Here is a 14,685-nt window from a genome sequence, read left to right on the forward strand (position 1 = left end):
GAGAGTCTGGGTGAGACGAGTCCCTTGTATTCCTGGGGAGGTACCCTGTTGGATCGGACAGTTCTCACAGGCCAAACTAGGCAATCTCTGACAACCCGGAATTGCATTCGAGATCGTTGAGAGGGATGCCCAGAAAGCGTTTGTACGATCTAGGTCCGGATAGGACTGTTCCTGAGGGAACTGATCGATCTATTTTTAATTCCTTGCGAGGATATGTTATTTCGGGTGGTACAACACGGCTTGGTACGGGACCTGTACTCTCGATTATTTCCGATTAGGATGTTGGATGGATATTGGTGTAAGGTGGATGATCATGACATATCATGCATACATTATCATTGTGGGAGTAAATTCCCACATGTGAGTTACAAGTATGGTGTATTTATATGTTTATGTATGTGATGTGATTATGAGTATATTGTTGATTATATGATTTGATATATTGGTAATGTTGGAATAATTGGTAAGTTATGTATTACTTCATGATGTTGATGATAACTGATGAATTATATGTTTAAATATATTTTATGTCTGAGTGTGATATTCTGAGTAAGTCCACGCCGTCAATGAATTTATGTTCATTAGATGTCTTACTCTCTCTGTTGTATTGTTTCTTGTTTTGTATATGTTTACTATGCAGATGGCCTACAACAGCACCCACATTCGCGGCTACCACTTCACGATGTCCCCGGCGGGACAATGGGTCAGTGATGGGCACCGATACACATACACAGGCCCCTGCGGTTTGTCGTTGCACATGGAGTGCAACGGGTCATCGATGATGATCCCCCACCCTGACGCTTACATCGACGCTTCTTTCACCTTGCCGCCATCGGGTATGATGCCTCCAAACGTTGGACCTCGACACCCGCAGAGCCCAGAGGAGCCGGGTTCTTGGAGGGGGTCCTTGCAAGAAGACTCCGAGTCTGAGAGTGTCATCTCCACCAAAGTATGCCGCTGGGTTGTGGCATGACGAAGTAGAGGAAGAAGAGGAGGAGGACGAGGTCATTGAACTCGTGAATGTGGAGAGATTGGTGGAGGTGATTGACCTCGTGTCGGACTCAGAAGAGGAGGAGGACCCGAGTGAGGGGTCCAGCATTCCTGGAATCTTCTGAGTCAGCTTGGGAGCCAGTCGATGCCCTTTTGTTTGTTTTTGATGGGGGCTGTGTATTTGGTGATTTTGTATATGTAGTGGCGATGTAGTTTCCGCCTTTATTGAACTAATCTGTAGGATCCGATTATTACTTAATTGATTTTATGCATTACTTTATTCAGGAAATTGTGAATCAGGTTAAGTTATCCCTTGATAACAATAAGTTGATTTTCTGCATTCGAGTTTCTTAAAGTGATGTCCCGGAAAAAGAAAGATTCGAGTTACTTAAAGTGATGTCCCGGAAAAAGGAAGGTTTTGAAAAGGAAACAATTTTGTACAATCTCTTTATTCAAAAAAAAAATTTACCCATTTTTCCGCAATGTTTTTGAGAAGTATTTTTCGGGGCGTTACAACTTGCACATTTTACGCTAACATGAGTTTTGATGAAGACAACGAATATACAAGTAAGCTTGAAGATCATACAACAAATAACTAGCCGAAGACTCAAGGGTTACATCTATAGACTTAGGACTTTGTAAGTTTTACTTTATTAGAAGTCTTAAGATGATTGTCTTAGATCGAGTCTAGGTTAGGTAAACCTAGGTGGGCGTCTCACAAGAGCTTTAACATAAACAAGATAAAAATTGAGACACATCATCTAGGTATCATATGATAAGTAAGTTCATGCATCTACGTACATGATTTTGTGCATTAAAGGTATATCATCGTTGAACATCATGTAAAGCATGATCATACGTCATATAGGTAGTTTACCATTAATCAATGAACTATATTTTACACAATATAATCGATTATGTATTATGTTAATCGATTATCGGGATTACATTGGCTAATCCATCTAAAACCTATAATGAGTTAATCGATTAAGTCATTGGTTAATTGATTAAGTCATTGATTAATCGATTAAGTCATAACAGACATAATAGAAATCAGTTTTTAAACAGCTCGTTAATCGATTAAGTCACTGAATAATCGATTAATAACTGCATCTATGTGGTTTCTATAGATGCTGTAATTCTGTCCCATGTGGCATAACTTGCATAATTTCGAAAATAGTTTAGAGCATACATTTTCATATCTTGCATTACAGTGAGGAAGTGAATTTAGAGAACTTAGAGAGTGAGAGCATTCCAAATTAGGTTTAGAAATTCAAATCATTGCATGTTTTCTCTAGGTTTTAATGCATTGCATTCTTGCATACTTTCTTGATTTGTTTTAGAGAAAAGTGAGGAAAATATATTTCTGAAAATTGTGCCATTTAGTTTTAACAAAAACCTTATGCATTAGATCTCATTAGAGTAGGTTCCTGTGAGTATTCTGCTTAGTGTTTTAGAATTGAATTTACATTGTTTTATCCAAGTATTAAGTACTCGAGAAAACTCAAAATCTGTATTGAACAAGGAAGTTGATCTCTTGGTGAATTGTTTCACATCAAGAGAGATCTTCATAATCTTCACAGAGACTAGGAGGTCTTGGTTCGAGCGATACCGAGGCTGAGGCCGAATCGCAAAAATATAGGAGATCTTAGTAGGCAAATTAGAACCAAGGTTGTTAAGCTCATCGGTTCTAAGAAAGAAGCAGCTTAGGTTTTTATTTTTGTAATTGGAAGTATGTATGTAAAACTTATAATTGCAATAGTGAAGAAAAACTCCCGAGATCAGAAGGGGAGACCTAGATGTAGTTTGTAGTGGACCGCAAATGAACGTGGATAAAAATTCCTTGTGCACATTTTTCTAACCCTTGTCACCTTTACTTTTGTGCTTTATAATCTTGTTAATTGATTGAGTATGTGTTACTTGCTATAATCTGTTTTAGTATCATTTTGTAACCTCTGTAATCAATTAATTGTATAAAGATTGGTAATCGGTGACTTGCGGTGCAAGAAACCATAAAATCAAGTAGTGTAAGAATCAGGATAATCGATTATCCACAAGCATAATCGATTAAGTCCAACATTGGTTAATCGATTAAAACCAAACTTAATCGATTAAGTGTAGTAACTTTCTGTTTTGCGCTAAGTATCGGAAAGGCAGAGTAAGTGATCTGCAACACCTATTCAACCCCTCTTCTAGGTGTATTCTAACCTGCTGATACACAACAATAGTCAACTAGGAACGTCCTTAGAAGATTCTTCTACTTACAGAAAACTTGTTGGCGGACTAATCTATCTTACTAATACAAGGCTTAATATCTCATATGCAGTTGGACATCTTAGCCGATACATATATATGCTCATACAACCACTCATTAAAGGTCTTGTATAAACACTAGAAGATTCATTAATGATTTCTGCTTCTTCCTTGACCAATCATTAATTTTAAGGAAGAATAAAAGACAAAGAACAGTTTCTAGATCTTCTATTGAGGTAGAATATTGTGTTATAGCTTTAACAAGATGTGAAACATAACGACTCACATTTATAATCAATGATTTACAAAACTTTAAAATTCATCTCATTGTGATCTATTGTGATAACAATTTGCTTTACACATTGTAGCAACCATGTTTTTCATGAAAGGACTAAATGCATCTCATGCTTATTTCAAGCAACAATCAACCCCCAAATTGTCTTAGAAAGGCTCTACCCTTGGTCCCTTTTAACTTGTAGGGTTTGTTAAAAACAATCAACTATGCAACCAACTCAATCAACTCTTCAACAACAAACAACACATAAAACAGAGGGAGAAGACACAAGGCTAGAACAAGAAGTTTAGTAAAATCCACTCATCGAGCTAGAAGACGTCACAGAGCGGGCCCACCTTAGCTAGGAGAAACATAAGCATGAGATTGGGAAAGTGTCGCTAAGTGAGATAGAAGACCTCGCTTAACGAAATGGAAGACCTCACTTAGTGAGGACTAAAAGAAAAAAGCATATATAGGTTATATTGTGGTCTTGCTCAGCGAGAATCACCTCGCTGAGCGAGAACGTCTGAATTTAGAGTATTTTATTAGCAAAAGATATGCTTTCATTCATTTAATAACAATACATTCAATTCCTCTTTCATGAGATTGTTCTCTATTCTCTCTTCTTTCTGTGTGTTTTCCATTCTTCTTCTTTCTTCCTTGATAGTTTTCATTCTTACTTCTTTGCAAGCTTCCATGGATGCCATATTTTAATATGTAGAGCTCGATTGGGAGTCAAGAAATGCTCTTATTTAAAATTGGGATAGGCTCTAAGTAACACCATCAAATACTCAAAAGGTTGGATAGGAGTAGCCGTTTGTGAATGGCTCGACATAATAGAAAAAACTGTTGGAATTTCAAAGTGTAAGGTACATGTCGTAAGATAGTCACACATTATTTATATTTTGGGTAAGTTGAAATTTTACTAATTGGATAGATCCACAAATTTAACATCTTAAAGATTTTTGTTCAAGATATAAATCAAGGTCGACTTATTTGATTCTTTTCTACTCATCGGCCCATTGTTTATCGGTTTGTGACTTTTAGGATCCTTCATTGCTAACAAATATTGCCCGTACCATGTTAAAAATGTGCTAAATTGTAAAATTATTTTAGCAAATACATAATAATAATTTTAGTGTTAATAAAGACAAAATTAGATGTTATCATATTTATTCATCCTGAGATTTTTGAAATCTTTTGGGTTCCCCTTGCTATACTACTAGTGTACTAAATTTTAATCTTCCAATCCCTTGTCAAAGAAAGAATTTGACCTAGTTTATTTTCTTAATTTTTACTGTCATATGTTTTTAGTGTTTCCTTTTCCCTCTCAAACTATGAAGTAGAATATCAACCATAACCATAATTAAACATGAACAAACCAGAATTAAACATGAACAAACTAGGATCTTAAGAAACAAAATACATACAATAGTTTTTTCATATTTAATTTCAGGCAAGGCAATCATAAAATTCCTATACATAGATAACTGGACATTCTGTAGAACTTTTAAAGATAAAACAACAAACAAATTACTCATTAATGCTTCAAGAGCCAAGAAACTAAAGAAGACTAAAAGGAAATTCTCAATTTAAAATTGCACTCCACAACTACAATTGTGACCACTAACCACGATATTGCGATTTCGGGATTCTCCAGACTATTATGATCACATATATTGATCAACCTTTATAGAAACAGATTATTATGACATCAAATAATACACCATGTTAGTTTTCCTGAAGTAAAGTTTTCCTAAGCCTAGATATAAAGATGGATATTGAGAACAATGAAAAACAAAATGAGAAAGAGACCATATATAACAGTGTGTACAAAAATGGATGCAATAGTAGTCTTCATGTTCATAAACTCAAAGGGTCTATTCTTTCCTGGCAATTGAAAAAGCATTCCTGGAGATAAAACCCAAAATAGAGCAGCAGCTATAAGAGGAGGAGCCCAATCATTCATTGTTTTATACATCTAACAATAATTCCCAAACCTTGAATGAATGAACAAGTGCAAGTAGAAGAGGTGCTAAAGAAAGACCTAAAGTGACAACTAGATAAGAGAATTAGAATCATATAAAGTTATCATAAAAATAATCAATCATTCACTTTAATCTTTGTCCTAGCTCCTTTTTTTCCGGGTTTGGTTGTGGCCTTTTCTAGATAAGAAAGGCACTGTTTTCTTTACTAGTCAATGGCCATAATAATAGAATTAGAGTAGCATTTTGTATTCAATCACATAGTTTAATGGTTTGTGGTACCAGATTTTGGTACAAGTTTTAAATTATGATTACAGTCACGATTGTAATTACTATGTGATTTAGAGCCACACTGTAATTATTGTGTGATATGACTGTCACAGTCAACACAACCACAATATTGCGGCTGAATTATATAATGAGGTCCTCAATTTGAATTATTACCTACAAATTATATAGTTTTATGTGGTTCACCACTTCATATATTATTATTATTATAAAGAGTTCTGTTATATCAAACTTGATATATATTGTGATATATGACAATACATGATCTAAATGAGTGAAGAATATAACTTACTTTTCGATATAATAGACAATAAGAGTAAGATGTGGTTGATAGAACTCATCATTGTCCACTTAGTGGTTGATCAAAAGTCTTATATATTTATTGCACCCCATTATGCTCTAATAATTCAAGCAAATGGTTTTATAAAAAAACAAAAAGATTAGAATATGAAAGAAAGTGATAAAGAAGCTCCAAAGCTAAAGAACTCTCACACTGAACGGCTTTTTAAAAGAAGACGCATGCATGCACTGAAAGGCTTTTTAAAAGAATAATTCTTTTGAAAACATGAGTTATCTTATCTTTTCTTCTTCTTTTTTTTAATTTTATTCATCATAAAATCTTTTATAACTTTGGTGTGTTTATTGTTGTTGCACTAATCCTTGTAATTTTAAAAAGAAGTGAACTAAATTTACAAGACAAATGTTAACTAAATGTGGCTAAGATGATAAATATTATATGACTATTTTCGATAGTTTCATACCGATTGATGAAAGTCGAACCATCATTAAATTTGTCAATAATTATGTAGATTATAATATTTTAATATATTAATAAAACTAATTTATTTTCAATTTTCGCCCAAATTATTTGAGGAAATAATAGTGTTTTGATAACAAAATAATTTATTGTACATAGACCTTTGAAAATATCCTCTAAATATGGTCTTAAAATCAAAAAAGTTTAATAAAAAGAGACGAGGGAATAGTAAATAAAGAAAAAGGTGAATTTTTTTTAACCAAAAATACACCTTTCAAAATTTTAACATATTTCAATACATCACTCAACAAAATTTTCACTCTTTGATTCCTTAACCAATATTCTTTTTTTTTTAAAGATCATAACCAATATTCTTAATTTTTTTTCTTTAAAGATGAGCTTATATCCCAATCACAACAAATGAAAAACTACATACATAAGAAAGATATCTTGGAGCATCTATAACTTTATGAAAACCAAAATCCTTTTTTATACTTCAATTATTGACAAAGCCAATCTACACAAGTGGTGCCCTCTTGTAAAGTATGAGAATCGAACCATATGCCAATTCCTCCTTGTCCAACAAAAATAAAAGATACCAATTTGTTGTGATGCAAAGCACTATAGATAATATTGAGATTATATATATAAAAAAAACTTAGAAGTGCTAAAGGAACAATTAAAATGGAATAAAACATGTTATCTCACGAGTGTACGATACATAATCTGAATGGTCAAAACATAATATAATTTAAAAATCTAATAACTTAATATATTTTTAATCAATTAGATTATATGGTACATGTATGTAGTGATACAATTGTGATGTCATAAAAAATGGCCCTTAAAATAGAATTGATGGAATATTTAGCAAAATTCAAATTACAAAGAAAGCATGAATTGATATGTACCGGTAATTAGCTGGGAGATATTAATTTTAACTATAAATGATTCATTATTCATCATGGAGTTAATAATTAGTAACCTTTTCTTTGGTAGTTGTTGCCATTAATCTTGAAAGATCAAATCTTGAAGGATCAAATCTTGAAGGGTTTGTTTGGAAGTTGGATTTTAGAGGGAAATGAAAGGTTTGAGAGTTATCTCACAAGTATATTTCATAACTCTTAAGCCTCCATTTTTCATTCATTCTCCTCCAAAATACAACTTACAAACAAACCTTAAAGCAACACCAATAAGACATTGGCTAGTCTTATAAGGCCTCATTATTGGATCTCTAGATAAAGCAAAAGGTTATAGATTTTACTCATATGAAAGTGATATTTGTTGGGAGGTGGAGTCACATACCCAAAAAAGATTAGTTCTCTACCCATAAAATGAGGAAATACTCTTAGCTATACAAAAAAACATTGAAAGAAGTGTGAAGGATAATCAACCTAAGCCAACGAGAGGTGAATTCAATGAGACAATGACATTAGTGTTGGAAATACTTGACGCTTTATTTGGAAGTGTTGTTTTGAAGAGGGAGAAGGGAAATAGTTACTTTGGAAAGAGTCTCCTTTGTTTGGGAGTTGAGGGAAGGAGAAAAACTTTGAAGGTTTTTTATAGCCCTCTAAAACCTTCCACGTGCCAACTTTCATGGTTCTCTCGATTTGGGTATTTCCGGATACAAACATGTCATAGTACCTAAATAACTTTCATGAAATGTTATAATTATATTTTTGTACATTTTTCATTTTTAATTATATTTTTAAAGGAATATTGAAAGTATTATCATTATTTTAGCCTACCACAATAAGGAGTTGGTCTAGTGGTATAAGGCTTCACTAAATCCCTATGATGACCAATATGTAAGAGTTCGATTCCTTAGAGTGACACTTGTTGGGAGAGGCAATCACACACTTTGAAAGAGATTAGTTCCTTATCCAAAAGTGAGGGATATCACTGATAGTACCAAACATTATTTCAACATCCTCCTATCTAATTTCACACTCTCAAATAAGAGAGATGTTTGTCTTCTTTCCTCCTTCCCTTCCTCCTCTATCCTTGCTCCTTATTCATTCTTCTTCATTTTTTCTTATAACTCCAAAAAAAAAACTAAGAAATCTTTGAAAAATTAGCAAATAACCTATGATTTATTTACAGTGTAAAGTCTCCTTTCCAAATTCTTTAAAGCAAAAATTTGATTAAATATTCAACTTTCTATAGTAATTTCTTAATGGTGAAAATTTGATTAAAATCACTAAATTCTTATGCTTGTGTTTCTTGATAGTCCCATTCCAAGCATCCTCTCAAACCTACTACTCCTACTTTCTTCATCAAAATAATCACCTTTTTCATTATACTTATTTCTTTAATTCTGAGTTTCAAGAAAGAGAGAAAAGGAGAAAATGAGTGATTGGGCACCAGTATTAGTAGGAGTAGTGCTATTCCTGTTACTCCAACCTGGGTTGCTCTTTTCATTCCCAGGTAAAGGCAAACAGATTGAGTTCAGTAGAATGAAGACTAATGGCAAAGCTATTTTCATTCACACTCTCATTTTCTTTGCACTCTTTTCCATTCTCATCTTGGCCCTTCATCTTCACATCTACACCGCCTGAACCGGTTTCTCATACCTCACTTTTTTCTTGTTGTTGTTATTGTTGTTGATGATGATGTTAAAGGGTTGTACTTGAATCAAGTATATGAAAATAAAAGCAAATATTTTATCTTTTTGGGTATATTGGAACTTATAGATTTGTTATGTTTTTTTCTTGTGTTTTCAATTCCTTGGGTATTGTTGTTTCCAATGTATCTATTAATTGATTCAATTCTAGATATGGGTTTCAATTCAATTATTGAAGGGAGTGCATTTTGAATCCAATTTTTAGAGTTTATGGAATGTGAGAAGAGTGTTCAACATAATTTAGGTGTATGAAATTGAACTAGAGTTTATAGGATTTCATTCAGGAAGATATATTATTTTCCTTTCGCTTCTTATAAGTATCGGTTCATAATTTGAAATAAATAGATCTTAATGGACCTTGCAAAGCACATATCAAGGTTCAAGTTGATAGTAAAATTCTAGCATAAAAAAACCCAAAATATCTCAATGGAGGAGATCGGGTTAAGTTTGGATATATTAATTTCTTTACCTTATTTGGGGAGGAACTTTTGATGGCCAATGTGAAATGGCTTAGAAACATAATGATTGTTGGAAAAACAAGAATTGCGATACTTTCTATAGTTAGTAAAGTGCTATAAACTTCACTAAGAATCTAGTGATGCATTCTTGAACCAAACACGTCGATATAAGGCATCACTTCCTTAGGAATTATGTTCAAAAGAAACATGTACTCATAGAAGTTGTTGATACATATGGCAAATTAGCAGACATCTTTAAAAATCTCAATTTCATGGTTTCTTCATCAAGAACCAAGAAGGAAAGTACGAATGTGTCTCAAAAGAAGCAACTAACTTCTTCAGAGGCTAATCCGTTGGATTTGGCACTTCTTGTTGCAACTAGCGAGCAACGCACTATGTTCACATAACATTTTCTAGGAAGATCCATTTTTGCTCATAAGTATGACAAACTTCGCTCTTTAGAGTTTGATGATTTCATTTCCCCCCTCCTTAGGAAATAAAATTTATTGGATTTATGTGAAGATCATTGCACCTACTACCCTAAACATGTACGAATATTTTATTGCAACCTGAACTTAAGGAGAAATAAGTTATTTTCATCAGTCAAGGGAAAAGACATAGTCTTAGAGTTGATGACTTTCAGTTTAGTGTGCCATAACATACCATGTACAAGTTTCATTGTAGGTTTTGGTGTTCAATGTGATTGGGGGGTGTATGATAGAAAAAAAATCTACTACTCCATGTGTAGGGGGTGTATGATAGAAAAGAATTATACTACTCCATGTGTAGATTTTCTAAGAGGGAAATTGAAATCCATAAGCAAAGGGCCTTAGGAGAAACTGTTAAGAGTAGAGATATCATTTATGTCGGGAATCTCAATCTAGAATATCATTTGCTTCATTACCTTATAAGTTATGTTATAGGTCTAAATATTCAAGTCATTCACAAATTACCAATATGGAACTACAAATTATGTATGCTCTTAAGCATAACATTTCGATAAAAGGGCTTCGATGGTAATGTGACAAATGTGATATTTTAGAGATACTCAGAGTCCCTTACATTCTGCTATAATTATCATTGTCATATTTGATCACTTTGGTGTTTCCACTGCTAGGAGTCCAAGATCGAACTGGATGATAGTGATAGCAAGATCAATGTGGATGTGATCAACAAGATGAGATTCTTTCAAGACCACAATGATCTAACCTACAAGAATCATAGTGATCAACATGCTGCTCCTTTGGAAAATCTTTCTGCTGACCCTCATGCACCTCAGCCCTCTACTTTCCATGGCGAGTCATCTTCATCTTCTGCCATGTCTACCAACCAGATGATTATGGATGAGTTGTTCTCGTTCGAGGCTACATCACTAAAAGAATGGATTTCCTTGATGCTCAGAATCAACAAGTCCAAGTTGAACTTAGAAGATTATCTAATCGATTGGACTACATGAATCTAGACGATGCAAGTGACAAGCTAGAGTCTTAGTGTTGTTGTCTCGGAATTTATAATTGCTTTTGGATGTTGTTAGTTATTGAACTTGTTGGATTTTTGGCTTGTAATTGTTTAAATTTCATTTACTTAATGTTATGTATGACCTCTTTTGCTTTACTAAGTATAATGCTATTTTGTTTCACTTGATTATATCATTTTATATCATTTACATTATGTGGTTCATAGTATTATTCCCACCTTTGCTTAGATATTTGAGGAACCACTTAAGCCATCAAAATTATGACCCAATCAATTTGGAAATATTTGAGGATCATTCTCATTTTATATTAGAGGAGTCACCACCATTCCTTACTTTTATAGAGATTGAGGCCTTATGAAATGACCTTACAAATATTTCTATCCATCCATCACTTAATGATATTGGTATGTCTTTTATTTCCTTGTGAGTTGTGATTCTAATAACTAATTTATTTGATTTTTATCTTGTGTGAATAATTATATTCTTGCAGATCAATTAAATTTAAAAGATGATATCGGTGATGCACAAGTTAACCCCATGGAAAATTTGAACTTAGATGAAGACAATATTGATCAAGCTTCAAACTCAGATGATAAAGAAATGGAATCTCAATGTGAGACAACTTTCACTTTTTGGTATTAAAGTTCCAAATTTATAATTGTTCTAAATATAGTAGTTCCCTATTTCGAGTTATTTTCTAATAGAACTTGTTCCCCTTTTTGAGTTCTATCCTAATTGAAGTTAATGTTTAACATACATTTGGAAACCTAGATTCTAGTTTTTTTTTATTGTTCTAATTGAACTGGTTTCGGGGTGGTGATAGATTGAAGTGGAAAACCCAAAACCTATTGCATTGATATATCATAAATGACTATTATTGTTCTTTTTAAATTCAAACATTAATTATTTAATGGATTTTTTTAATATATTGATCAATTAATATTGGACAGTGCTCATAACTAATCTTTTATCTATATTGCTACTACTACTTAATTAACTCATACTTATATTTTCAAATGATTATATGTTTACTAATGAAATTAACAAGAATTTATTGTGTGAGTTGTGGAGTTCCTTTATGTGATAAGGTTTAATATTATGACCGGTAATGATAACACATTTCATGGTGATAGCATTTTTTAAAAGATAGAAAGTAAGGGAAAATACAAATGTTGTTTGAAAAATGATATTTATTTGATCTTCTCCACTATGGTAGAGCTCCAATTCTTTTTACTCAACAAAAAATCATTTTATAATTTAAATAATAATCAATAATTATTTCATATGCCACATGTGTGAAAAGTTTAGGAGAGAATCCACATTTTAATTGGAAAAGGGAATTCTAACCGAAAGATAACATCTTTAATCTAAAATGAGTATTGAAACCAACATTGAAAACCAACATTCAAAATTACAATTGTTTCTCTTATTTACTTCCTTCGAAATTTTCATTTTTAGTAAAGAGAAAAATAAAAGTTTAATAATAGATTTGAATATTAGCAAAAGTGAGTTATTCAGTTTTTTGTTTAAGCAGTTTGTGATTCCACAATGAATCGATTAAGGTACAATTGATTTAGATTTATGTTCTATTTCTATTTTTGATAGCAAACTTATAGTTGTCTTGATTCTTTGGTTTTTTGCCCTCTCTAACCAAAAAGTAACCCTCTAAAAATTCACAACTAAATTAATGTATAATTAGTTGCATGATTATTAGACTAAAAATTACCCCACAATATTATAAATAGATTTTTTACAATAAGGAACTATATCACATTCTGTAGATCATAATCATTTCAAGCAAGCAAGAGAAGGTGTCGAGAACAAAGAGAATAGAAAAATGGATACTAAACTAAGTATATCTGCGTTCACTTTGTTTCTATTTCTAGCTTCCTATGTTAGAGCTGAAACAAAGGGCTTTGATGTGACAAAATATGGTGCAAAACCTAATAGTGATATAACCGACGTAAGATCATATGAAGTTAGCAAATTTTAATTAAAACATATTTATTTTATATATTATGATCATCCAAATTTTGGTTAAGATGGATTTTATGCCATGTTATTCTTAATTTTGTGTTGTTTTTCAAGGCTTTAACAAATGCTTGGAAAGATGCATGTGGATCAACAATACCAAGCAAAGTTATGGTTCCTAAAGCTACATACATGTTGAAACAGATAGATCTTAAAGGACCTTGCAAAGCTCCTATCAAGGTTCAGGTAGATGGTAAAATTCTAGCACCAAAAAATCTAAAACAACTCAATGGAGTAGATCAGTGGGTTAAGTTTAGATATATTAATTTCTTTACCTTATCTGGGGAAGGAACTTTTGATGGCCAAGGTGAAATGGCTTGGAAACATAATGATTGTGGTAAAAACAAGAATTGCGATAGACTTTCTATGGTTAGTAAAGTAATCATTTCTCGATATACATTGCATCTAGTATACTAGTTAATGCATTTTTGTCGGAGTTCCTAACAAATTATGTTTTTTTGGAAAAAAAATATTCCAGAATTTTGGCTTTGCTTTCCTCAATAACTCAATTATCCAAGATATAACTTCAAAGGATAGCAAGAACTTTCATGTTAATGTCCTAGGATGCAATAATCTTACATTTATAAACATGAATATCAATGCACCTTCAACTAGCCTTAATACAGATGGAATTCACATTGGAAGATCAACTCAAGTGAAGATTTATAACTCAAACATTGGCACTGGCGATGATTGCATCTCTCTTGGTGATGGTAGCAAACAAATCAGAGTCATAAATGTGACATGCGGACCTGGACATGGTATTAGTGTTGGAAGCTTAGGAAGATATCCAAATGAAGAACCAGTAGAAGGTCTTACTGTCAAGAATTGCACACTAAAAAACACAGATAATGGTGTAAGGATTAAGACTTGGCCTGGCACTCCAATAATTTCTTCGGTGTCTAAAATGCATTTTGAAGATATCATAATGGTCAATGTTAGCAACCCTATACTTATAGACCAACAATATTGTCCATGGAATCAATGCACAAATCAGGTATCTAACCCAAATTCGACTTACAATTGTCATTACGAGTAAGAAGATTACTTCAAATTCAAGATAAAAGAGTCACTAAATCATTTTTAATAAAATAATCATCCTTATAAGCAAAACATGGAAAAACTATTAATCCTCTATGTTATCTTTTAATGCTTGCAGTATCCATCAAAAATAAAGATTACCGATGTCTCCTTCAAAAATATTAGAGGAACTTCTGCCACTCAAGAAGCCATTGTTCTCGATTGTAGCAGTAGTGAACCATGTGAATCCGTCGAATTGAATGATATTGATTTAACTTTCAATGGAGCTATCACAACTGCTAAATTTGCTAATACCAAACCTACCATTAAAGGGAAATTACCAAAAATTGTGGCTTAGATAGCCACAATTTAAGATTTCATTTGTTAAATTTAAGGCTACAACTACCAAATTTTCTCTATGAGTACACAAGTTCTGCCTTTATAATTGATGTTGTTACACTTTGACCTAATCTTTTTAGTTTAATCTTGATTTTTAATTGTGATATTATGATATATTTTCTTTTCCTAT

At 32.5% G+C, this 14,685-nt stretch overlaps 1 protein-coding gene across 1 annotated transcript; it reads left to right on the forward strand.

Annotated features, from left to right (window-relative positions):
* Positions 7,974-14,685, forward strand: LOC109358066 (polygalacturonase-like). The gene is made up of 7 exons (XM_019602133.1): positions 7,974-8,102; positions 10,746-10,923; positions 11,596-11,718; positions 12,887-13,068; positions 13,194-13,505; positions 13,615-14,133; positions 14,296-14,685. Exons 1-7 carry the CDS (start codon positions 7,974-7,976, stop codon positions 14,512-14,514), a joined length of 1,662 nt encoding a protein of 553 aa, XP_019457678.1. The 3' UTR covers positions 14,515-14,685.

The sequence above is a fragment of the Lupinus angustifolius genome, chromosome LG10 (genome assembly GCF_001865875.1).
Source record: "Lupinus angustifolius cultivar Tanjil chromosome LG10, LupAngTanjil_v1.0, whole genome shotgun sequence".
NCBI classification, from domain to species: Eukaryota; Viridiplantae; Streptophyta; class Magnoliopsida; order Fabales; family Fabaceae; genus Lupinus; species Lupinus angustifolius.

Coding starts and splice junctions, on each gene's coding strand:
- LOC109358066 (XM_019602133.1), top strand. CDS start 7,974: ATGACATTAGTGTTGGAAATACTTGACGCTTTATTTGGAAGTGTTGTT. Junction 8,103..10,745: donor GAAGGAGAAAAACTTTGAAG/GTTTTTTATAGC, acceptor TTCCACTGCTAG/GAGTCCAAGATCGAACTGGA. Junction 11,719..12,886: donor TAAAGAAATGGAATCTCAAT/GTGAGACAACTT, acceptor CACATTCTGTAG/ATCATAATCATTTCAAGCAA.